This window comes from Myxocyprinus asiaticus, chromosome 1, assembly GCF_019703515.2.
Source record: "Myxocyprinus asiaticus isolate MX2 ecotype Aquarium Trade chromosome 1, UBuf_Myxa_2, whole genome shotgun sequence".
NCBI classification, from domain to species: domain Eukaryota; kingdom Metazoa; phylum Chordata; class Actinopteri; order Cypriniformes; family Catostomidae; genus Myxocyprinus; species Myxocyprinus asiaticus.
The window spans coordinates 39949566-39975964 of NC_059344.1; the positions used below are offsets into that span (position 1 = coordinate 39949566).

General features: G+C 36.0%; 2 protein-coding genes across 3 annotated transcripts in view; one reads left to right on the top strand and one right to left on the bottom strand.

Moving 5' to 3' along the window:
- LOC127444463 (regulator of G-protein signaling 9-binding protein B-like) overlaps window positions 1-24802 on the top strand; it is a 31008-nt gene extending 6206 nt beyond the window's left edge. The window contains exons 2-10 of one of the 2 annotated variants that reach the window (XM_051703856.1): window positions 11537-11632; window positions 11753-12088; window positions 12740-12820; window positions 13087-13167; window positions 13444-13518; window positions 14259-14303; window positions 14410-16151; window positions 17096-17402; window positions 22437-24802. In XM_051703856.1, coding sequence (XP_051559816.1) covers window positions 16062-16151; window positions 17096-17402; window positions 22437-22804 — 765 coding nt within the window. In that variant the 5' untranslated portion in view covers window positions 11537-11632; window positions 11753-12088; window positions 12740-12820; ... (2 more) ...; window positions 14259-14303; window positions 14410-16061 and the 3' untranslated portion in view covers window positions 22805-24802. Of the gene's footprint in view, window positions 1-11536; window positions 11633-11752; window positions 12089-12739; window positions 12821-13086; window positions 13168-13443; window positions 13519-14258; window positions 14304-14409; window positions 16152-17095; window positions 17403-22436 lie in introns of those variants that run through there. The other variant, XM_051703857.1, reaches the window with a different exon arrangement.
- Window positions 1-26399, bottom strand: part of abcf2b (ATP-binding cassette, sub-family F (GCN20), member 2b) — a 306662-nt gene that overhangs the window by 188263 nt on the left and 92000 nt on the right. The window lies entirely within an intron of this gene.

Genomic DNA, 26399 nt, shown 5'->3' on the forward strand with positions numbered 1-26399 from the left:
CATGTACGTTAGTTCTGTTAAATCTCGAGTGAGTGCAAACTTTTGGCTTAAGAGTGTCACAGAAACTCACCTGCGTCACACGTACGGTCATGGAGTGAACATGTCTTATGGCAACAAAGCTGTTGTTGGAGACAGTGTTATCGGTGTCATGACAACACCTGGGCTACATCCTGGTCCAGTTAAAGTAGTCTATTTATCTGTTTGGTTACTTTTTACTTTATCTGTTTATCTCCTGTCAAAACACAACAGATGATTACATTCTGTTGAAATGTAATATATTTCTTTTTATTCACAGTTTTTCTCAGAAAGCACTGGGCAGCACCGTGATGATTCTGATTGTCTGTTTTCTTGGTGCATTCAGGGTTGGGGAGTAATGAAATACAAGTAACGGGATTACGTATTTAAAATACTAAATATAAGTAACTGTATTTCACTACAGTTACAATTTAAATTATTGGTAATTAGAATACAGTTACATTCAAAAAGTATTTTGATTACTGAAGAGATTACTTTGCATTTTATTGTCATTTATTTCATTTAATATTTAGTCCTTTCAGATGGAAAACATTTATACATATAAATGATGCAATCCAAAGTGCATTTGAACAGCAGTGAAACACTTTCTTATGATGTGTTACATTCATACGAGCAGACAGAGAAGTAAGTTTGAAGTAAGTTTGGAGCACAAGAAATAGAAATAAACCTTGTGTAAATTGTCAGATTTATGCTAAGCTAAAATGCTATTTCTAGCCATTTTACATGCACGTTACCAGACACGATCATATTTTTTTATCAAGAAAATTCACGTTGGATAATAATTTATCCTAGTAATAAATATTTCTAGTAAGACCTTTGATATTACGGCAAAAATCATATTTCTGTATTGTTTTCCTGTAAAAATATCTAAAAATCCTTAAAACAAGATCAGTTTGATTTATCTTGTTTTAGAAACAACACTGCATAAGATATTTAGGTTTTTCAGAGAATGTATTTTTAACGTGTATTTTGTCTTACTGTACTGGCAGAGTTTTTATGGTCAAAACAAGTGAAAAAATCTACCAGTGCTGAAGAAGTAATCTAAAGTATTTAGAATACATTACTGACCTTGAGTAATCTAACGGAATACAAATTACAAATTACATTTTACAGCATGTATTCTGTAATCTGTAGTGGAATACATTTCAAAAGTAACCCTCCCAACCCTGTCAACATATAACAAAAAGGCAAATTATTATAAAATACTTGCCATTACAGACTGAGAATACAATATCCAACATAAGCGTAGATACATTAAATAACACAAAATGTAAAGAAAACAAAAATTATAACAAAAAGTAGTTTCTGTACAAAACCATATTTCTCTGAGAGAAAATATTTTTTTTTGTCCTTTTTACCGCATCAAATGCCTGTCTTTTAAAACCTCAAACTGAGTTGGTGTTTTTAACAATCTACATTTATTTATATATATATATATAAAAAAAAAATAACAAAAGCATAAGATTATTCAAAACAACAACAACAAAAAAAAAAAATCCTTTATTATTATACCAAATGTAACAATATCCCAAGGAATAATAGGTAAAAGATATTTTTTGTCTTATCCATTTGTATCTTTCTAAAAGGTCTGCACCAAATTGCAATGATTGCAACTGTTTCTACATCAGTATTAGCCTATATATTTGACACCTATTTGAATTATCAACGTTAAATCTTACTATCAAAAATTCTTTGCTGGATATTCTGTAGGGTACAACGGGGCTAAAGGCACCCCTTAAGGAAATTTTGCTTTTCTCATGGTCACAAAATGTAACAAGGTTTTATTTATTTTTATTGAATATTGATGGAGCAACATAATTTGTGTGAAAAGAAATAATAACAGAAGGTTGTTTCGATTAAAATTCAGTTTTTTTAAAAAGATGGTGAGGGAGCCTTTTACCCCACACTTGGGGTAAAAGGCCCCTAGGGGGTTTAAAGTGATATCGTGTAGATAAAGGGGCAGTAATTATAGGGCACAATTTGTCAACTACTGCAAATAATTTTGAGACACCAATATGCTTTTAAGATGCAGTTCAGGTTAAGAGTGTTACTGTCAGAGTACGGTGACGCCATGCAAAGGGCAGATGTGTGAGAGACAACTCTGCGCACTTTGCTAATTTTTTTTATTATTTTCATCATATAATCTGGTGAAATTCGATACACCCAGTTACACATTTACTGTTTGAGGTAAACATGGCAAAGAAGTCAAAATCCTCGGGCTCTGGAGACATTAAAAGACACAAACGGGTTCAAGATGAAAGCCCAGACAGGCCTGTGGACCGGGGACATGATTTGGATGGCGCGGCGGGAGAAGGAATCCAGCGTCAACTGTCCAACATGTCAGTGATGTTAATGAAGGTACTTGTGGACTTGGAGGATCTCGCTGTAATACGTCAATCGATTACGGCGTTGGAAAAAAAATTCTCTGAGCTAGTCACAAGAGTGACAGATGTTGAAAAACGAATCGATTATTTGGAGTCATCAGAGAGGGAATTAGCCGCTAATCCGCCCGCGACCAAAGTTGATTTGGAACGTGTTCTTGAAAAGCTTGAAGATCTTGAGAAAAGAAGCCGCATGAATAACATTCGAATTGTTGGAATTCCTGAGCATGATGAGGGCAGAGATATGGTGAAATTCCTAGATGAGCTTTTCCCGAGTCTGCTCGATATAACAGGCCACAAGCTGGAAGTTGAGCGAGCTGACAGAGTCCCAGCTCACAGATCTGAGGGAGGAAGACCCCAATCAATTCTGGCCAAATTTTTGAGGTCATCCGATAAAGATCTCGTGTTGCGCCAGGCGAGGAGCAAAGGAAAGCTTTCTTGGAAGAATTACAATATTTTCTTTTTCCCGGGCTTTGTGAACTCGACAAGAGAGAAACGCAATCGGTTTAAGGAATGCAAGAAACTCTTGCATCAGCGGAAGATCACTTTTGCTCTGATGTTTCCAGCCAGACTGAGAATTAACACCAAGGATGGCAGCAAAGTATTTTCATGTCCCAATCAGGCAATGTCTTTTATTGAAACAATGGGTGAGTAACCATTGGGTGTTTTTCTTGTGAGTGGATTGACTCACTGTAAATACTCTGGCTTTCGGAGGAAGCTGGGCGCCATTTTTGTTTCCTTTTGCATTGGCTCCGCCAAGCGGCTGGAGTTTGTTTTGTTTTGTGGATTAACATTTTTCCTTAAAGAAACTTTTGCATTGACAGAAGATCACTTTTACAAAGAACTGATGACCGCAAAATATCTACATGCCCACACAAAGGATGTCTTTTATAAAGTTGGCGGACTGGGTAAATCATGGGATATATTTTTATGCGGCCTCCGAGTGAACTGACACTTGACCATCCGAGGAACCGGGATGCATGTTTCGTTTCCTTTTGTGCTTGTTCCGCCTAGTGGTTGGAGCTTGTTTTGTTAAATAACATTACTTCGGGACAGTTATGGATGAATCTGTCAGTTCCTTGTGCTTATGCTTCCTGTTGGCTGGAGAATGATTTGTGGAGTATTTTCGTGGGACATTGGAATGATTATGTCATCTGCTGCACTCATCAGCTGGCTCACTGAAGATTCGTTTGTCTGACCGAGGAAACTGAAAGGCTTTATATCGGCTGGAATTTGTTTTGTGAAGGAACTCACCTTTGAGACAGTTCTGTGAATGAGTCTACATGTTCTTTGTGTTTATTCTACCTATTGGCTGGGGTTTGTTTTACAAAATATTTGATGTTATGTAATTTTTGCCTTACAAATTTGTAGGCAAAATTGAGCAATCCGATGTCAAAGTTGTCGCGGGGGCTCTTGTAGGTGTACATGGACTCTTTGAGTTTAAAGGGACTGACGCCGGTTGGCGCTGTTGTGCGTGAGGTTAATGCGCACGTTTTCCTTTTTTCTGTCTGTTTTGTTCGGGGGGAAGTTCAGGGTTTTATTGTTGCATTAATGTTGAAATGTGGTCTTCATATTTTTGTTTTTGGCACACAATTTATTTTTTCTATTATATCAAAACGTTGAATTTTGGTATGAGAGTACTATCTCTCTCCATGTGGAATGTGAATGGGTTGGGGCACCCCATAAAAAGAAGGAAGGTTATTTCTTTTCTTAAACGTAAGAAATATGATATAGTGTTTCTTCAAGAAACACATCTTTCCCTGCAGGAAGCTGAAAAATTTGGGAAGATATGGGGTGGACATGTTTTCTTTAGTGCTGGCTCAAGTAAGAGCAAGGGAGTTATTATATTGATTAATAAACATCTACAATTCAAATTTCTCAAACAGTTTAATGATAAATTAGGGAGAGTCATTATTGTTTTAGCAGAAATTCAGGGGCAAAGTCTGATTTTGGCAAATATTTATGCACCTAACGCTGATGATCAGAGCTTTTTATAGATCTTGAAAGGATGATACAAGCCGCTGGCACCCCTCATGATATAATATTGGGAGGAGACTTTAATCTTTTGATGGATTCAGTCCTTGATCATAGTGAAGCAAAAGTGTGTAAGCCCCCTAGAGCAACACTGACGCTTCACAGGATGTGTAAACATCTTGGTCTTACAGATATTTGGAGACTTTTGAACCCATCTGGTAGAGACTATACATTTATTTCATCAGTCCATAAGATTTATTCTAGAATAGATTTTTAAAAAAAAATCCAAATCCCTCATTTCATCTGTTGTTGATTGCTCAATTGGAAACATTTTAGTCTCGGATCACGCCCAGGTGAGTTTAGAGGGGTTGCCACATATAGAGAAAAATAAATTATATAGTTGGTGCTTTAATGTTTCCCTTTTACAAAATCCTGATTTCCAACAAATGTTAAAGACTGAAATCAGTGTTTATATGGAGACCAACTGGTCCTCGGTATCCTCTGGTGGGCGTGGCTTGGGAGGCACTTAAGGTGGTTCTTAGGGGTCGGATCAGTATGCCTCATTCACCAAAAAATCCAAAGCACGAGAACTTGTGGAGTTGGAAGGAAATATTAAAAGTGTCGAGGCAGAGCTGAAGCGCCGTATGTCATTTGACGGCCTCAGAGAATTGACCCGTTTGAAATATAGATATAATACTATTTTGTCACAGAAAGTGGAGTTTTGGTTATTCAGGGCAAGACAGTCGTACTTTGAGTCGGGGGACAAAGCAGGGAAGCTTTTGGCTAGATATATAAAGCAGAGAGAGTCTTTTTCTACCATAACCTCAGTGAAATCTGCTGGTGGTGAAATATTTATCGCAGCCATTGATATTAATAATGCTTTTAAAGAATTCTATATTGATCTTTATAGTTCCTCGTCTTCGTCTACTGATGAAGATATTAGAAACTTTGTGGAACCATTAGATCTTCCTAAACTGAAGACTGAGCAAAAAAACGCTCTTGATTCTGAGATAACCTTGGAGGAGCTTGACGAGGTAATTAAGTCCCTACCTACTGGCTAGGCTCCGGGGCCAGATGGTTTTGCTGCAGAATTTTTTAGATCTTATGCTACAGAACTGGCTCCACTTTTATTAGAAGTTTATACTGAATCATTAAAGAACGGAAAGCTTCCTCCAACCATGACGCAAGCCCGGATCAGTCTGATTCATAAAAAGGACAAAGATCCAAGCAAGTGTAAAAGTTACCGTCCAATCTCCCTGATCCAACTAGATGTAAAAATTTTGTCAAAAATTTTGGCTAACCGATTAAGTAAGGTTATGACATCTCTTATACATATAGATCAGGTGGGGTTTATTCGGGGCCACGGCTCTTCTGATAACATCAGGCGTCTCATCAATATCATGTGGTTCGTAGTGAATGATCAATCTCCGGTCACTGCCATCTCACTTGACGCTGAAAAGGCGTTTGATATGGTAGAATGGGATTATCTTTTTAAGGTTTTGGAAATGTATGGGATCGGGAGTACATTTATTGGTTGGATTAAGTTACTTTATAAACACCCTGTAGCAGCGGTACAAACAAATGGATTAATTTCAGATTATTTTACTCTGAATAGGGGCACTCGGCAGGGTTGCCCTCTTTCCCCATTATTGTTCTGTCTTGCCCTGGAACCATCAGCAGCCGTGATAAGAAAGGAGGATGATTTTCCAGGGGTGATTGCGGGAGGTGTGGCGCATAAGCTTCTGCTTTACAGCAGATGATATTTTATTATTCGTGTCCGACCCCACTAGATCTATGCCTTGCCTCCACAGAATTATTCATTCCTTTTCCAAGTTCTCAGGATACAAAGTCAGTTGGTCTAAATCCGAAGCTTTGGCTTTGACATCGTACTGTTCAGTAACGGCCTTCCAGCCGGGCGCCTTCCTGTGGCCCAAACAGGGCATTAAGTATTTGGGAATTTTATTCCCAGCAAATTTGTGTGATTTAGTCAAAGTTAATTTTGATCCCTTAATAAAAAGGTTTTCGAATGATGTGGACAGGTGGGCTTCATTACACTTATCGATGATTGGGAAGGTTAATGTAATAAAAATGAATTGTATTCCAAAATTCAACTACCTGTCACAATCTCTCCCTATAGATGTCCCCCTCTCTTATTTCAAGCAATTTGATAGCATAGCGAAGTCCTTCATTTGGAATGGTAAGCATGCCAGTTTAAATTTCAATAAGTTACATAGGCTGACTGACAAAGGTGGGTTAGGCCTACCTAAGATTTTTTTTTATTATTATGCATTCGGTCTCAGACATTTGGCTCATTGGTCGCTTCCACCATTATAAAGCTCCTCCCTGGTTTTGTATTGAAAAGGAAGCACTTGCCCCTATTTCGCCTCTGCATAGCCTTTCAATCAAATTAATCGGAGAAGTTAAGTCACACCCCATTAGTTTGCATTTACACTCGATATGGACAAAAGTGTCCAGAGTGTTTAATTCGGATATTTATTTAAACGTAGCCTCGAGCATATGGCAGAACCCTAAACTATGTATTAATAAGTCCCCTTTCTGTTGGTCAGATTGGATTGTGAGGGGGGTTAATACACTCGGTGACCTATATGAGAGTGGAGTATTGAGACCTTTTCAAAATTTGGTTCAAAATTTTTGGATTCCCAGATCTCAATTTTATAAGTATTTACAGCTGTGCCACCTACGCTGCACTATTTTTAGGAGTGGCACGCACCCCCCTAGTGCAGCAGATACTCTGGGAGTGGTGATTACTGCTTTTGGAAAAGGTCATGAGGCATCAGTGTATTACTCCCTGCTAATTCAGAATCTGGGGGACAGAGCTTTAAATTCCCTCAAAAGATTATGGGAGGAAGATTTAAATTTGTTTTTGGAGGAGGGAGTGTGGGCTAGGATTCTTAAAAACATCAAGTCTGCATCTAGAGATGCAAGGGTGCGCCTTATGCAATTTAAGATTCTACATAGATTTTATTGGACCCCTTCTAAATTGTATAGGCTTGGTCTTAAGGACACACCCACCTGCTGGCAATGCCATTTAGAAGATGGAGACACCGCCCATGTTTTTTGGGGGTGTCGTAAGATACAGGAGTTCTGGTTGAGGGTCCAGAATTTTATGGCCGACGTATTGGGTACTCGGATCTCCTTTTGCCCCAGGCACTGTATTTTGGGTGACGGGGCGGTCATTGATGTAGGAGATAAGTACATGAAGAATTGGATCCTGGCCGGTGTTATGGTGGGCAGACAGGTTATCCTTAGAGGATGGAAGTCAGCTGGAGCCCCTTCGTTTCGTGAGTGGTGCGAGGAGATGGGCAGGGTGGCGGCTTGGGAAGAGTTGTCATATAGAAGGCTAGGCAACATGGATATGTTCATCAGGAGGTGGGGCAGCTATTTGGCCTTTTTGGTGGGCTCTCGGGGAGGGGCAGTGGAGGGAGACGTGTTGTTTTAAATGTGTATGTTGTAGCCTTTTTGTTTTTGAACATATACCTTTTTTAAAATGTATTTCTAAATATTTTCTTCTGTTTTATTGTTTGTTTGTGTGTCTTTGTCAATTGTATTTGACCACTGGGGTATCTGTTTGTGTTGGGGGGTGGGGTGGTTAATGTTCGGGAGGAAGGGTTGTAAATAATATAATGTGATTCCAAATATTCTGTTATTTATATATATATATATATATATATATATATATATATATATATATATATATATATATATATATATATATATAGATGTTAATATCTAATTAAATATGCTAAATTTGTCCACTGATTTAAGATTAAAATGTTGTACCAAATGAAAGTCATTTCCAAGGGTGCAAACTATTCACCATTTGGCGAAATTCGCCATTTTGAGTTAAAAAATATGTCACATACAGTACGTGATTTATATTTCATTCATAATTGTGAATGTGAAAACATTAATGGAGCAGTTTTCAGCATATCAGGCTTAAGACAAAGAGCGAATGTGTGTATATTGTAAAGGAATTGAATGAATGTGGTTATCTGGCAAACTTCTGAAGGATCTTTTTAGAAAATTCACATTGTCTAAGAAAATTATCAGTAAAACGCAAAGTAGAGTATTATTATCACCATCAGATTAGAATTAGAACACGATAAGACCTGTGACTTGTGGCTTCCATTGAGTTTTTAGGTTGTGACAAGGACAGTGTCATATATTTTTAGTGCAAATAGTATTAGGTAAAAATTAAGTCAATTTAAGATTTCTTTATGTCTTTAATTAATTCTGAATTTTGTACAGCAGAGTCTACTTTTTATAAGAGACTTTGATTTTGACTATATCCTTGTCAGGTCTGTACTCAAAAAATGAGCCACCAGTTAAAGGAGTAGTTCACCTAAAAATGGAAAATGTACTTTTACTCACTCAATTACTCACTCTTATGTTGTTCAAGACCCATATGTTGTTACTTGTTCTTGGAACATAAAAATAGACATTTTAAGCAGCTCTATTCCACAGAATAAAGCATATAGTGAGCAGGAGCTGGCAAGCTTAAAAAAAGGACAAACACTATAAAGCATAATTAAAGGTTCAGTATAAAGACATTATAACAGTAGTCCATATGACAAGTGCACAGTATTCCAAGCCTTCTGGGGCATAGAAAAGCTTAGTGTTGTATGGACTACTTTTATGGTTGTAACGATTTCACACGATGGGCAAGAAGGAGGCGGGAACCGGCTGAGCAGTCAACTAAACTTTTAATGACACAAATGAAAAAAACACAGCGAGGTAAAGTTAGTTTTAAGTTCGACATTCGTTGGATATTCGGTTTCTCTTACTCGCGCTCTCTTCAGTCGACAATCTTGCATAGATGTCATTAAAACACTTGGTTTAAAGGGAGTATAACTATACTATTTGGGCATAAAAAAAAATTGGACTCAGAACAGTGTGGCTGCAAAATTATGCCTGAAAATGCTCCGATGCGCTTTGACTGCCTAGCAGACGTAAGGGACCATCTGAAAACCAACCAATACGCTAAAACATAGAATGTGTCCACTCATTCATTCAACTGACGTGCAAGTTATACATGGAAAAAACAACAACAGTAAAATACATTTTCACATTCAGAATGTTGTAATAACTTTTCAGAGGATAGAAAGACTCACTACATGTGAGGTTATTACAGTATGATCAATTATATTAGTACAGTAATCAATATTTTTTTTTTAAGTCAATATAATTCACCAAAAATATATTTTGTTATGCTTTTAGTAGTTCGTTGTGTTTTTCCACCTCCACCCATTTAATAATTATGCTAGTGTCTTCTTTTCCCCGATGAATTTATACTCTGCCTGTTATTTAGTTTTTGCTAGATCATCATGTGTTAGATCATCTGCTTATTTGTACAGGGAGTTTTGTATGTTCCTTGTGTGTTTCTGAATTAAGGCTTTTTTCATCTGGGCTACTTTGTTTTTCTTACCCTGATTTAATGAATTTGCCTGCTGATTGGACTTTCATTATAAATTCAGTTCTGTTCTCCCTGCTCTACCCATGCATGGCTGGGCAGTGAGAGCCCAGAAAAGAAGCGTACATTGAAATGATTACTTTAAATGAAAGTAACATTGATACACGTGATGCAAGTGGTCCTGACTGAAACAACCATTGATTAAAACCATTGTATCCTTTAAAATCTCCAATGTCACTCAAAGCAAATTAATTAGCAACAACTTATTCAGTTATTTACTGAAATAAAATGAAAAACACTGCAAATTGACTTGCCTGTCACATTCTTTAAAGAAGATCCCAAATTAATTTAAAATAGTCTTAGAAGGAAAACATTTTTTTGAATAATTGCAATAAACTTTTTTGGTGGAAAATTTGTTATGAATGTGTTATAAATTTTGTTAATGGAAATGTAGTGAATATACCCAGGTTTAGAAAACAGTTTATGACAGCTTGGGGATCATTAAAAAAAGAGAAGTTTCTGAACCAATAAACACTACAAATGTCCTACTTATTTGTGACTGGGAATTATCACAGTAATATTACTTTAAATCAGGTCTTATCTTACTTGATATAAAATGAAATATCTAATGAAATATCCAGTTGGAGAGATACTCATACAAACACAGTTTCCTTCTATCAAGTTTGCAGACTTCAACTGGATGTTGTATTGAAAATGGAGAAGACTCAGATTACAAAAAGCTGGTGGATGACTTTGTTTTGTATTGTAGAAAACAACTGCAGCTGAATATCACAAACATAAAAAAGCTGGTGGTGGACTTTGAAGGAACACCCGAGTCTGATTATCATTGAGGCACAGGACGCAACAGACTTACTAAAAATATGTAAAGGAAATTATCAGAAAGGACAGCTATACTAGACTTGATATACATTTACTGAAGTCAGATGTTGAAGCATCCTCTCCACAACAACGGTTTTATGAGCACCGTGCTCTAGGAAGTGAGATCTCTCTTGCCGTCAGCGATCAGACTTTATTATGCCATCTCTCCTCTTAAGCCTATATTACAGAAAGCAGATACAGTATTAACAGAAATTTATAGAATTGTTACTAAAATAACTGATTACTGTTCTCATATTGTTATAAACAGTGTTGGGGAGTAACGGAATACGTGTAATGGGATTACGTATTTAAAATACAAAATATAAGTAACCAACAATTATCCATGTGATTATCTATTCAGCCAATCATGTGGCAGCAGTGCATAAAATCATGCAGATACGGGTCAGGAGCTTCAGTTAATGTTCACATCAACCATCAGAATGGGGAAAAAATTTGATCTCAGTGATTTGGACTGTGGCATAATTGTTGGTTTGAGTATTTCTGTAACTGCTGATCTCCTGGGATTTTCACATACAACAGTCTCTAGAATTTACTCTAAAAACAAAAAACATCCAGTGAGCGGCAGTTCTGTGGATGGAAATGCCTTGTTGATGAGAGAGCTCAACAGAGAATGGCCAGATTGGTTCGAACGGACAAAGTCTATGATAACTGCTTTGTACAATTGTGGTGAGAAGAATTTCAGCTCAGAATGTTATTCTGAGATGCAGGTTGACACTGTTTTGGTGGCACGAGGGGGGCTACACAATATTACATTTACATTTATGCATTTGGCAGATGCTTTTATCCAAAGTGACTTACAGTGCACTTATTACAGGGACAATTCACCTGGAGCAACTTGGAGTTAAGTGCCTTACTCAAGGACACAATGGTGGTGGCTGTGGGGATCAAACCAGCAACCTTCTGATTACAAGTTATGTGCTTTAGCCTACTACACCATCACCACTCCAGATTAGGCAGGTGGTTTTAATGTTGTGGCTGATCGTATGTATATACTGTATATGCTTATATACAATTTCTTGTCCCCCTCTAGTTTTATGAAACCAAAATGAGGGAATCACAAAATTACAAGGCACATCAATGTAAGACCTGAGAATGACCTCACACAACCCCCTTCTCTACAGTGTGATTGGATAAGTACACAGTTGAATGACCATCAGTTTGTTAATGGCTCCTCCCTAGGGACTGTAAAGATTTATTTTATTTTTTTTTAAAGAACTCTTCTAAACGTTTCTAAACCTGGCATCACAAGTGCAAAATATCTGCTGCACTGATAAAGTATACATTAAGAATGAAAACGGAGCTGTTCATTGTTTTTGTGTGTGCCAGTTTGGTAACACAGGCAACACACAATAAAGAGGGCAGTAAGGTAGGCACATGTTAAAAATTTCTCCAATGCTACACCTTTTAAATGGTTTGAATGTAATAGGCTGCTGAAAAAATTGGGATTACAAGTACACTCTCATGCAAATATAATTAATATAACAATAATATAATTTCTGTTGGTTTTATTAAGTTACTATAAATATGAATAGCCTAGTTTCTCTTGGCATTTCTGCTTATTTTCGTCGTATGAGCAAGGCAATGGTGCAAAAATAGTAAAAACAGTTGTCTTTGTCAAACAGGTTAGAGGCTGAAGGTTTGTTTAATAAGTTAGCAACTTGAAAGAAATAACATTAATTTAGTGATTTATATATATATATATATATATATATATATATATATATATATATATTTGTAATATAAAAAAGCCAACTCATTAAAAAGTATAGGAGGGTCCTAGTTATTGAGTTTTTGTAGAAGATGCATTACAGTACAGTTTTTTATATTGCTCCACAAGTCCTAAATATAATTTTCTGGTCTGCCTTACTATTAAGAGTTGAATTAGCTATAGGTCTATATCCTGGCCAGATTTTATACTTGATAAATGGCAAAAATGCATTTCATAATGTATTAAATTACAATTTGTTGGTGTTGTGTATTTAAACACTTGATCTAATAATATCTCATTTTCACACAGGAAGCAGTCACGAATGACAAGCATACTATGAACAAACACATATTTTTACAATACACACCCTCGGAGAAGAATGTTGAAGAGGTAGTGCCTTGTCTAAACTTCCAACAAGCAACAGGCTACAGGCTACTGTTCTTCAGTCGGACCAACGATTCAGAAATAGAATTTGAAATGGGAATTTCAATGCATGGAAATTAAAAACATAAATAAATAAATAAATAAACAACATTTTTCATTTTTTAAAGAACACACACTGTAGTTGCTTTTTAATGAAGAATATGAAGAATATGCATGATTGCAGCTGCTGTTTCCAAAAGAATAAACCACATTAATTGCCTTATTTTCCACAGCGGGTTTCTGAAGCACACCCCACTTTAAATGAAACCAACCCATATTTTTTGCAGCCTGTAAATGGGAGTAACCATGAACAGGTGAGTGCCATTTTCACCTTGAACAAAATTATATTAAAATAAATAAATATCTTAAAATGCAAATTCCTTTTAAATGAGTAACAACTTCACAATGAGTGGCTATAAATGTTGTATTGCATGTATATCCTTGTTGGATTAACAACGTTGCACCAACATTGTCATGTTTATTGCTGATAATGTAAATCTTACCTCACATAATTCTTGTAGCCTATGTATTTTTGGTACATAATATATTTAAATAAACATAATAAATCTCCTGATTTCCATCTACAATAGATGACCAACCATACGTTTTTAAATAAAACCCAAGGAGATTTTTGGGAGAGGATAACTGGGATGAACCATGCAGAGGTGAGTCTACTCTTCGGTGCATTTTTTTAATTTTTTATTAATAAAACTGATAAATGTGGAAAAATAGTGGTCTACCCATAAATCGAAATCTCTGACTTGATTTTGACATGATTCATCATATTTGTTGTAAGCAAATGTGTGACTTTACATTAGACAAGAACATTTAGGCTTATTTAATATCTGACATTTCAAACTTGTAGGCTACAATAAACAGGCACTTTAAATATAATACACTATAAATAAATAATTGTGTTGTAAATTCTTTAGTGTAACTACGGTCTCATTTTAGAGAGCAATTTATCTGTCAAAAAACACCCCAGATGGCCTCAAAGCTCCAATCATGAGTCCAAAATAAAGTCCAATGATGTTTTCAGGAAGTAAGAACTTTAACACCTGTGACCTGGACAGAAAATCTTAATTCTCTCTCCTGTGTGTATGACCATACAGTGTAATTCTTTAAGTAAAGAATTTACAGAATTTTTCAGTTGAAGATACAGTATGTTGATACAGACTATGCCTCATTAAACAAAACATATATGATGGGAGCAACCCAAGAACAGCCTTATACACCAAGATGTTTAATGAATATTTAAAACATTGCACTGTGCTGAGTGCATGTATATATAAATGTTTATACTGTATGTGAACACAGTAATAAGTATTTTTGCAAGAGTTATTGATGTGAAATAAGTAGTTTGTCAATGGTAGACCAAACGAGTTTCCCATTTTTCCTTCACCAGCATAACTGAAGTGTTGCAAAGCCCTAAAGACAAGTTACATAAATGGTCAGTGGATGTTTCACACTTTTTTAATTTTTTAGATGTAAAATGTATTAATTTTGGAAGGTTATTTTGAAAGATTGTTTTAAAATTGTTTCACTTTTTTCCTCAGATAAAGGACAAGTAATTCAACTGGAAAACAGTCAACCCTGATGAATTTAGTTATTTGAAGATGACACACTTAATTGTTTATTGAGCAATTTGCAGTTTATATTGTAATGTAATCACATGAATACCAAAACTGCAACAGCACATATGTAAAATACATTTATTTTATTTGATCAATATTCTGGAGCTCTTTTAACATTTTTTTTTTTGGGAATGTTGATAATTTATTAAAAAAAAATAAAAAATAAAATAAAAAAAAACTTAGCAATTCAGCTATATGCATTCAAGTCCACTCTAAACAAATAGTTGTACCAAGTAAAGTATTAATCAGAGTACATTTTATCCCAGTTGGTGATGTGTATTTATCTAACAAACAAATCTGATTTATAATCTCTTGGTTATAGGTTTTTACCTTAAGGCCTGATGTTACAGCTGAAACTATAACAAAGCCACAAGTCATTTTATAAATTTACATTACAACATCATTCATTGTGGGCCTGCTCCACATTCTGATATTTATAATAATTGGTAATTAATTCATGTATTGTCCAAACTTAGACTGCATATTTGAAATTCAAAAAGGATTTGCATCTGAATTGTCTGTACAGTCATGGTTAAGATGGGATAACCGGACCGATCCAGCAGATATATCTGAGGGATTATTTTAACATGCCCCTAATCTAATTTGACCTGAGACAGAGGAGACTAGTGATCACCTGCACAGTCCATACATGTAAGCATAAATAAGAACATTAAAGATGATGTGCTGTTGTGTTCCTGGTACAAGCTATTAAATTTGAGGTTAATAAAAGCAATTCATCTGAAATCCAGTTTGTTACAGCTATTTTGTTTAATCATATAATTGTCTGTGGCTACACATTAACAAAATAATACATGAAACACCTTATTTTCATTTGAAGAGCTAATTCTCTTCAAGATAAATAATTTATTGACATTAGATACATTAATAAATATGCTTGGTAATGCATATTAGCATGCATTACCTAATATAAAAATAGCTTTCTCATTTTTTTATATTTTATTTTATTTCAGTGGTGTTGAAATTTCAGTATATATTATAATTGTGGATTATAATATATACTGATATACTAGGATTGTGACAATTAAGCGATGTGACCCTTTGTCTGGGCATGTTGGTTGACTCCTGCAAGAACTGTAGCAAACACTGGACCACAACCTGCCCCTCAGGGCCTGTCCTGACATTCAGGCACACACAGAGAAAGAGAAAGGAAAGAGAAGAAAGCAAGCATGTGCTAAGATAAAAAGGGGGGTCTTGGAGGAGGTAATGACGCATTCCCAGGCCCCAGCATCGCCGCACCTCTCAGCAGCATGTAATGAGCTTAACCACACGGCCTTAGGGGTCAATTGCTCGGATTATCACACTCGACATTGACATCACAATACTATGCAGCTCTCTGTTTTTTCTGTTCTTTTTTGAAAACCTTTTGGACATTTACATTTTTATTTTTACATGAGTATGTGATAATTTATATTAAACGGGTTGGACAAGACTGTCAGCTCAAATATGGACCATCATTTACTCCAGCTAAGAAGTGGGGTGTATAAGGGTTGGCGAGTTTGAGGGTGGGGTGTAACTTTTGGATTCACCCTTGTTAACTTTGAATATACAAACCAATGCCACTTTGCAACAACAAGGTTGCTGATGATGGAACATCAGCACATCCACTGCAAGAGGGAAAAACAATGGTGGATTCCCTCGTCAAGGTGAGTTGATATTAAATTATCCAAAAACTGATCATAATAAAAATTTGACATCTTTTCTTATTAATTTAAACAAACTCAGAGCATCAATTATTCATTTTGGTTAAAGAAAATGAAAAGAAGAGACAATTAAATCAGATTCATATATTCTGTGATCTGGAAATATTATTTAAGACAAGGGGGAGGGGAACCTTGATAATAAATATGGTGTCAGCCATTTATGGTTTATATTTCAGTCATTTGTTTAGCTTTTGACAACAAACTTATTGAGGTCCAAATTGAAGATGTAGAAGCATAGAGTGTGTCCTCATTTCTCCTTATGCAGGCAGAACATGAAAGCATCTTTTAATGGTGTGTTCTTCAAGCCTTAGGGTGAAAAAGCACTATCTGTGAGTAGGGATGTAAGGATGATCCACAGTCCACTGCTTGATTATCTCCAGCATAAGCATGTAGAGGCATGTGTCAATACCCTGACTAACCCACTGAAATTAACTGTATTCTTTCTATTCTGTTGTCAACAATGCCTGTAGCAGCATTTACCCCAGCTACATACTTTTTACCTTAATAAACTTGAAACAAGTCTGCTTAGTTCAGATACAAATAACAAACCTTAATAGATGATCAGCATATTAATTGGTCATCTGGTTTTGCAATTTTTTTAAAGCCCAAATTAATTTAGCAGAAGCCCCACAAGCCATAGATAGCATGCACTAAATCAAGATCCCAAAAGTTTCCAAAGCTTATCCTGAAATAGCCGTCTTATGACAAGCAGATTATCAGTCATATTTGTCATTCATAATCCTCCATTTAACTATAAGTATGTTTGATAACCTGAACAATTATCTAACATTATAAAATCAATGACAGCCTATTTATTTACCATATGCTTTAGTCATCAGGTCTGAAGATTGCAGTTTTTAAAATATAGTCAATCTGATCTGACTCAGGTGGTGGCATGTTATCGACACTTGGCCTCCTGTGTTGGCGGATGCACTGACAGCTCCAGCCTGCGGCGCGACCTGCGGCAAACACGAGAGCGGGCCCAAGTACTAGCACTGTCCTGTCGCAACCACCTGACAGCTCGGCTAAGGGATAAAACATTACCAGATGATGAAAAGAAGGAAACAGAGCTGCTATGGGTGGCGTTCTCTTCTTGCCTGGAGCTCTTACATGCAGACATGTGCAAGGTGTTCAGCATGGTCAAGCACTTTTCCCTGGCCAGCAACAGTACCATGGTACAAACAGGCATACAGGGTAAGCATGCAGAACTGCATGTATTTGTAAAAACACTGCCAACTAGTGTTGGGTAAGTTACTCTAAAAAAGTAATTAATTACTAACTACTAATTACATCTTCTACAGTGTAATTAGATTACTGTACTAATTACTCTGTCTGAAAAGTAATTGCATTACTAATTACTTTCTAAAACCCTTATCAATCTCAACCAGATGAAAAATACAAGGATAGACATGAAATTGTTCTTTTTTTTTATTATTATTATTTTCTCCCCTTTTCTCCCCAATTTTGAATGCCCAATTCCCAATGTGCTCTAAGTCCTCATGGTGGTGTAGTGACTTGCCTCAATCCGGGTGGTGGAGGACGGATCTCAGTTGCCTCCGCATCTGAGACGTCAATCCACGCATCTTATTACGTGGCTTGTTGAGCGCGTTACCACGGAGACATGTGGAGGCTTCACGCTATTCTCCGCGGCATCCAGGCACAACTCACCACGCGCCCCACTGAGAGCGAGAACCACATTATAGCCACCACGAGGAGGTTACCCCATGTGACTCTACCCTCCCTAGCAACCGGGCCAATTTGGTTGCTTAGGAGACCTGGCTGGAATCACTCAGCATGCCCTGGATTGGAACTTGTGACTCCAGGGGTGGTAGTCAGCATTTGTTCTTTTAATTCTTTCAAATAAATAATATAAAATCAAATAAATTATTCATGAACTGGCCAAAGAATTTAAGGGGGCTGCATTAAATTAGAAAACATATATTTTAACTTTAGACATTCAATTTCGATTTTAAATTCACTATTGTTTCATATAGAATTGTTCTATATTCTATACAGTATTTAACACAATTACACTGAAGTAATTGTAATTAAATTACTGAACAATTGAGTAATCCCTTACTTTACTTTTTCAATGAAAAATAATTTAATTACAGTAATTCATTACTTAATGCATTACACCCAACACTGCTGTCAACCAATGCTTCTCATGTTAATATTGACTACTCCTATACCTTAACACCAAGTTATGAGCTTCTACTTTTCAGCTATAACATCCTTTCCCTATGTACCATTCAGTCATAATAATAATAATTAATAATAATTACATTTATATAGCGCTTTTCTAGGCACTCAAAGTGCTTTTACATAGTATAGGGGGAATCTCCTCAACCACCACCAGTGTGCAACATCCACCTGGATGATGCGACAGCAGCCATAGTGCGCCAGTATACTTACCACACACCAGCTATTGGTGGAGAGTAGAGACTGGAGTGATAGAGCCAATTAATGGATACATCTACATACATCTACTAAAACTCATTTGAGTCATACATATATAAAAATATCCAACAGTAGTAGTGCTTTAAAAGTGGGATATAAAGTTCAGGCGCTCTATCATCAAGGCATAAGATTAGTCCAAAAAAGCAAAATAACCATGGCACTCTTATTACATTGAAATGCCTTCATTATCACATGGCTGTGTACAAAAGTTCAAATAATCCCCTACGTGTCTCGGTGTGGGTCTTTTTTAAGGAGAGTCTCACAAACAAGGTTCACACAGGTGGAAATAATACCACTCATCCAGGAAGTCACTCTGTAAACCCTGTTCAACATTCATACTTAAGGTACTTTTCATTCCTGAAATTGTGCATCCTCGTTTCCTTTCCTTGCTTTGCAAGACGGATTTGTAAAATGAAATATCCTGCTCACTCACGTCACTTCAAAGCACCGTCTCTGCATAGCTGCATTTCATTGGATCGCTTGCCGTTATGTTGTTGAAACTTGATTTATTAATATATTCATAATAAAAACTAGTAATTGAAGATGCACTGTTAAAGTATGCGACAATTATGGTTAAAACCGTTGTGTTAGATGAAGGGGGAGGATAATTTATGCATACGTCAGGTGAATTGACCAAAAAATCTTCCGCATAGGATGCTCCTTGGCTTCCTCGCTCAAGCGTCCTCTGTAAGCTTCCTCCATCCTCGATCCTTGCGGCTCCTTGCGGTGCATTTAGAGAATTGATACGTCCTTCATTATGTCGGACTTTGATCGGTTTCAGGGTCACAGGCTCAAGGATGAATGAGCGAAGAAATGAGGATGCACAATTTAATAAATTATAAGCACCCCTAGTGTCCAACATTTATATCCCCATTATCATATTTAGTTAGCATAGGACTTCATAGAAAATAATGAACTGTATCTCTAAGTAAAAGGTTCACTCAGAACTTTTTTTTTTTTATGTTGCATTGTCTGATATTACAGTTATCGATAAGGGTATTTTCACACCTGGCTCGTTTGGAGCGTTTGTTTCGGAACCTGGCGCGTTTTCTCCCTTGGTTCGGTTCGTTTAGGCATATATGAACATGGCAATCACACTCAGATCCACACCAAAACAATCGGTCCGAGACCACCTCGATTGCAAATGAACTCTGGAGCGGTTAGCTTGTGGTGAGAATGCAAACCGACCCAGCGGACCAACGAACCAAACAATATCCCTATAAAAACCATGAACATAACTGAGGGAACTTTGGAGAAAATCACCACTTCTCTGTCATTTATCATCAAAACGTGGATATAGCCTTTTGGCACCTATATTAGATATAATTGCATGTTTAAAACAGGAGCTGTTTTATAATTCCTGAGGTAATTTTAGTATGATCGTTTCTCTCTTTTGGATAGCGTCAGAACACGGGTAGGACGGCGTTAGCAACTTTTGACAAATCATTTTTTTTTTTATGCGGCTTTACTCTGCTGTTTGTGTATGTGCGCGAGCGTGTGTGTACGTACGAGAGAGCTGTGAGAACAGGCACGTTTCAATGGAGAAATAATGCAAAAGCAACTAATGAAGGATAAAAATAACAAAAACTAAATTTGTAATGGTTGACAAATTTTTTACAGGCATTATAATTTTAACCGGTATATCAATGGATGAGCTTAATCCTGGAACAGCGAACAAACATAATGACCAATAAGGGGACAGCGTGCTCACATGTGACTTTTATTGACAGTTTTGGTCCGTTTTGAAATGTTGCCTTGTGAAAGCGAACCGAACCAAGAAGAAAATGCAACATTGTAACAATTTAGTCCCTGTTTTGGAACTAAGCAAATGGTCCACAGGTCTGAAAACGCCCTAATACTGACACCTAGAGGCATGGATGCATCATGTAAAAGTAACAGCATTCTGTTCCAGATCCCTGCGCTATTCACAGTCAACCATGATTACTTTATTCCAAAAGCAAAAGTCCTCGATAATATGGGGGTTACCAAGATAAAATAAGTAGTATATTGTAATCTCAACATAAGGCCAGAGACTATTTAGCAAATTAATGGGAGAAACTGGAATGCCCAACGTCTTACAGGTAAAATTGGCAATCACCTTTTAGATACAGTCATCACCTGTCAATCAACTCGAGAATGCGCATACCATTAGCTAGACAAGCCAGGAAGTAGTGTTTTTTTAGCATAATCTTAGCTAAAGAAGCACAATTTATGATACCAGTGTTGTCAGATTTTACTGCTGATTGTAATCGTGATCGTAATCTTGACCAGCCATTTTGAAGATTTCGGTCTTTCCCCATTCAATTAGATAGAAGCTGTACTTGTATGCCACTTGTTAACATAGAAAAAAAAATCTGCCCAGCCTGCTCGAGAGGGTTCCAAAAATTGCCGCCGAGTGGACTTACATGCCTTGAAAGGGACTTTGATGAGGCAGCCCATCTCAATATAAAATTAAACATTGTTTATTAGGCTGGATTGTTCATCTCACGTGAGTGCACAAATTTTAAAGGGGACATTAATTTTTTTTCATTAATTCCACTGGTCCACTGATAATGTAAATCAGTAAATTTGTTTGCACCAAAACTGTTATAGTTTAGTTATAAATGATAATTTTCCACCCTTTTCTGGCCCTCTGTCTGAAAGGCTCAGTTTTGGCCTCAGCGTCTCCTTTAAACTTCAATGTAAATTCCCACTGTATTCAGACATATTTGAATCTCAGTCAGAAAAGAATAAACAAGCTCTCCACAACATTCTAAAACTAAATTTCAATGTTTACAGATATCGCACATCCAACAAATTGCATCTGAATATATTAAAGTGTTCACTTAAGCAACATAAACTATCAAACAGTCATGACATTTGAAATATTCATGAATGAAACTGTTTACTCACGGTTTTGCGTTCAAGTCCAAGTGTTTTTAACTGCCCCATTCTTCTTCAATAACAGTTCCTTTGCAAAGCTTGAATCGTATTATGACTGGTTCACAAGCAATAATACACTGAGGCACAGATCGCCAGAAACGCATCAAACAGTCAAAGACATTCAGCTAGTGCTTGTTCACATACACCAACAATTAAAAATAGCACAAATGGGCGCAAGAACAGCAAGCAGAGCAGCTGAATGAAACTGAATGCCATCTCCATTTCTGAATTGTAACTTGACACCATTTCTTTTAAAAGCGGTGATATAAACAAAGACGTCTGTGCATGTTATATGCACATAAAACTTCAAAATAGTCCAGATGGGTCCCCTTTGGTGTTCAGGAATAGTTGGTCCCACTAGGTCTATCTATCTCCCTCTCTATTTACAATATAAACTGAGTGCCAGTGGGCGGGGCCAAGGGTGCAATGACATGCTGTGGGCCCTGTAAATACAACTGAGCAATGTCTTGTGACGTCACGAACACACAGTTTTCAAAACGAGACGTTTCAGAAAGATAGGAACTATAAATGCTCTTTTTAGACTGGGAAGTTTTGAGTTCTAAAATTTACAGTATGTTTTTATAGTACAGTTACCTCTTATATGTCTTAATATCAAGGAAAATTAGATTTTTCATTACATGACCCCTTTAAACACATTCAAAATGCATGTTTCATTTCTTTTGGGGTTAAAGTTTTTAATGAGTAAAAAATTACTAAGTGCACCTTTACACATCCGTATATATTTCTCTGCCAGTTTCATTGTCACCTTTTAAGCTCTGCAAAATTTTACATTATCTCTGTGATCAGTCTACAAATACAAATTGAAATGCTTATGCTGTTAAACAGGGGGGACAACAGAGATGGCAGCACGGGCTTTGAGCCTGCCTGACCTGCAGGAGGCTAGTGATGACACCCAGACTTCCAGCATGGAGGGTCAGGAGCAGAGTCAGCTGGAGCAGGAGATTGCGCAGGTGGACCGCACTCTGGAAGACATGGAGCTGAAGGTCAATGTTCTGCGTTGGACAGTGGAAGCACAGGGACTTCAGTATGCTGACCCCGTCAGCACTGATAGCGCCTCACTGGCGCTGCTCTCCATCGATGAAGAGGCAGCCGAACGCTTTTGCGATCGTAGCCAAATGTTCATGGCAATGATTCTGTGCAGTGTGGCGATCTTTGCCGTGGTGCTATCGGTGTGTGTGGTGTTCCTGGCATGAAGTGTAATCAAGTGCACCATTTGTGAGGTGTAGGCTGCCAGGTTAACTGGCAATGCTCCTTTTTCTGAGGTCCCTTCAGTTGTGACCGGCCAAACATTAAAGGGATAGTTCACCCAAAATGTTTAATTATGTCATCATTTACTCCCCATTATGTCACTCCAAACCTGTATGTATTTCTTTCCTCTGTGCAATACAAAAGAAGATTTTTTTTTTCCCATACAGTGAAAGTCAGTGTGGTCATATGTTGTCTTGGACCCGATTGACTTTCATTGTATGGACAAAAACAGTTGAAACATTCTTTAAAAAAAAAAAAAAATCTGTGAAAGAAAGTAATGATGTTGATGACAGAATTTTCATTTTTGGGTGAACTTTTCCTTTAAAGTCTGCACACAGATTGTTTTTAATTGAAAAGGGCTGTGTGTCTGTGTATTTATTTTCAAAAGTTTAACCATTCCTTTCTATTGATCTCAGCGGCGCCTGCAGTTTTACATCAGTTCTTTTTACAAATCAAAACTGTTGCCATTAATTTTGAGTGTATCCGTTTTTCACAAAAGAAATGTGAAATATGTACAAGCAGTAAAATCCAGTGTTATCTGTGCTTCAAGAAGTAGAGGTTTGGCATGTAAACATTAGGGTTGATAGTAAATACTATATTCAGAGGGTCATGTGATTCATCATGCCATAATTTTAACTGTAGATCTCTCATTTCTTTCCTGTTTATAGCCAATACACTGTAAACATTGACACAACATTTGATCCTAACTGTTACTGTTCGCTGTTCATTTTCCTAGCTGTACAGTGCTCTCAAAACCGTTCCATTAATAGAGAAGCATAGGGCTTTAATATTTTCCATGTATGACTATATTTATTTTATTATTTAGTTGAATTATACCTAAATCTTTTTAAAGGTAATTAAACCTTGAGAACTTAAATAAGATGATATATCTGATATGTTAAATACACATAGTTTAAAATGTTCTTTTTCCATTAACATTTATGTTGTGACTTACCATGACAGTCCTTTAATAACTTTTGGTGCATTACCATTTTCCTGCTATATACAGTAGCCTACCATTCAATGTGAGAATGGGTGGTTATATTATATATCATTTACTTTTTTAAATTATAATAAATTATTTTAATCAAATTCATTTTCTTTAATCATGAAGGAAAAGAAGTCAATCAAATGTGTAGAAAACTGTGTTAAAAACACTAGACTAATTATATTAGCATCGATTCTGTCACAAATTGTTAAGATGTAATTTTAATGAATAAAATATAGGTTATGTTAGTCTTAATAGTAAAAAATAAAGAAAAATGTAATAACCTCAAAATGAAGGTCAATTCAAATTTCACAAGAACTCTGGAGACGAATGTGGCAAACCATCAAGCAATTCCAGGACATTAAACTACTGTACACTTATAACGTCACTAAAGGTCCGACAGGCCAAAGAGGGACCTAATAATTAGACAAATCGCTCATTTGTGTTGTAAGCTCACTATACAGTATGATCATTGCCAAAGACACCACTGCACAGAAAAGATGAGCCTTGCCTGGCAAAATAACATTGTAACTGAACTTTGAAGAACTGATTTCTGGCATACGGGCATGCCAGTCGATCGGGATTACAGCCAGTTGGTCAGCAAGATCCCAAAACATACTTCAGAGGTATTAAAAAGCTTTCTGATCAAGGAGAAAGTAAAAGCCAACTCAGTCTAATGACGTCATCTTCACAGTATTTTAACTTTTATGGGATTGTACAGGTGATTTTCTGCTAAAAATTGCCAGCCAAATGTCGGGTGTTTATAAAGTTGCTGTTAATTCAAAGTGTGACCATTCTACAGAATCCAAGATTTTAGGAAAAAGTTCAGTGTTCTGCTTTGGTTTTCCTTTTGTTTTCCTTCATACATTGTGACATGTTTTCATTTTTAAGTAACTCACAAACATTACATTTTGAAAAATAAAAAAATTTAATGTTTTAAATAACCTGAATATCCATCTTATTTTATTTTATTTTTTTGCAAGAGCTCTCTGTCAGACAACATGAGATTCAATCTGATATTCAGATTAAGTTAGTTCTTTACTATTCACTCTACTGCAACCAAGAGGCAGAAGCAGGTGACAAAGTGAAAAAAAAGGATGAAAAGAAATAAGCAAAGCTTTGTTGAAACACAAACAAGTGTTTATTTTTTTGTCTTGGCCTTAACTTTGTCTGAGCAAGTGACGTTTAACACGTGTTTTTTACAATAGGCAATGGGATAGAAAATCACACCTGCACAGTTTCAGTGTCTTATGTCATTCAAAGGAGACACTGAGTCAATACGGTTATTCTTGCAGATACAGAAAAGAGCTCTACCTGCAAAGTAGAAATGGATGAGGCTTATATGTTATCCTTTCTTCAACATTATGGTTAAACAGCAACAGCAAAGCATGATAAGAAGACAAATTATCAATGCAAAAATAGCAATATAAATGTAAAATAAAATTAAGTATTAATGAAGATGTTAATGAATTTACAGATTATATGGTGTATATGATGATATGGTGTCAATTTCTCAGTAAATACATTTCAAAAGAATTTAAAATACTTTTGAAATTATAATAAATGAAATAATATATCAATGTTGTAAAAAGCAACAATAAATATAGGGCTATATAAAATGAATATAAACAATACATGGTATAAGATGAATAATGAATGAAATGTAAAATGAAAATAATTTAAAAGAATCTAAAAGAAAAATGATACTAAATGTTATATAATGCTGGTATACGTTTGCTTTCGATTGTAAGTATCAGAAACAAAGTAACTAATTTATTGTAATGTACAAGTGTAAGATGTCGAGCACTTTTGTTCTGACGCTATTAGAAACTATTTGAAATGTTTTGTGACTCCAATTCAGTATTAGGGTTAGGGTAAAAACAATTTCACAGTCTCTGAAAAACTGATACCCAACCAGAGTTTACTGACTCCTGATAGTCTGTCCTCGCACCAGCATGTGTGCATTCCGAAGAATGACACTGCAAAGATGGCACAGAAGCTGCGTCTGAAGTGGCATTTATTTGTATTTACAAAGACTGTTTAATGCTGCTCAGAGCATGCATAAATGCATTTACACAACAATAATAATTGCAAAAATAATGTTATGACATATAAAATTATGAAAATAGAAGTGTGAAATGAATGAAAATATGAAGTTATCCTTAAATTATTAAATGTATTTATTCTATAGCCTTGTGTTGCATCTTAATTAATTAATTTGCTAGTTATTTGACTTTTATTGATTTGTTCATTGTTGTACTGTTGTTTTGTCCACACTTGCATTGTGGTATTCAAAAGACACAATAAATATATATATATATATATATATATATATATATATATATATATATATATATATATATATAGATTTAAGCATGTAAATTTCATAACAAAATTAAATTGATTAATCTTTAATAAAATTAAATAAAAAGTAAAAAAAAACAAAAATAGCATGTATAATATGTACAGTATGTGTATATGCATGTGGGATACTGATAATTTACCACTGATGCACAGAACATCAACGTGATATAGTAGTCATTTGCAAGAAT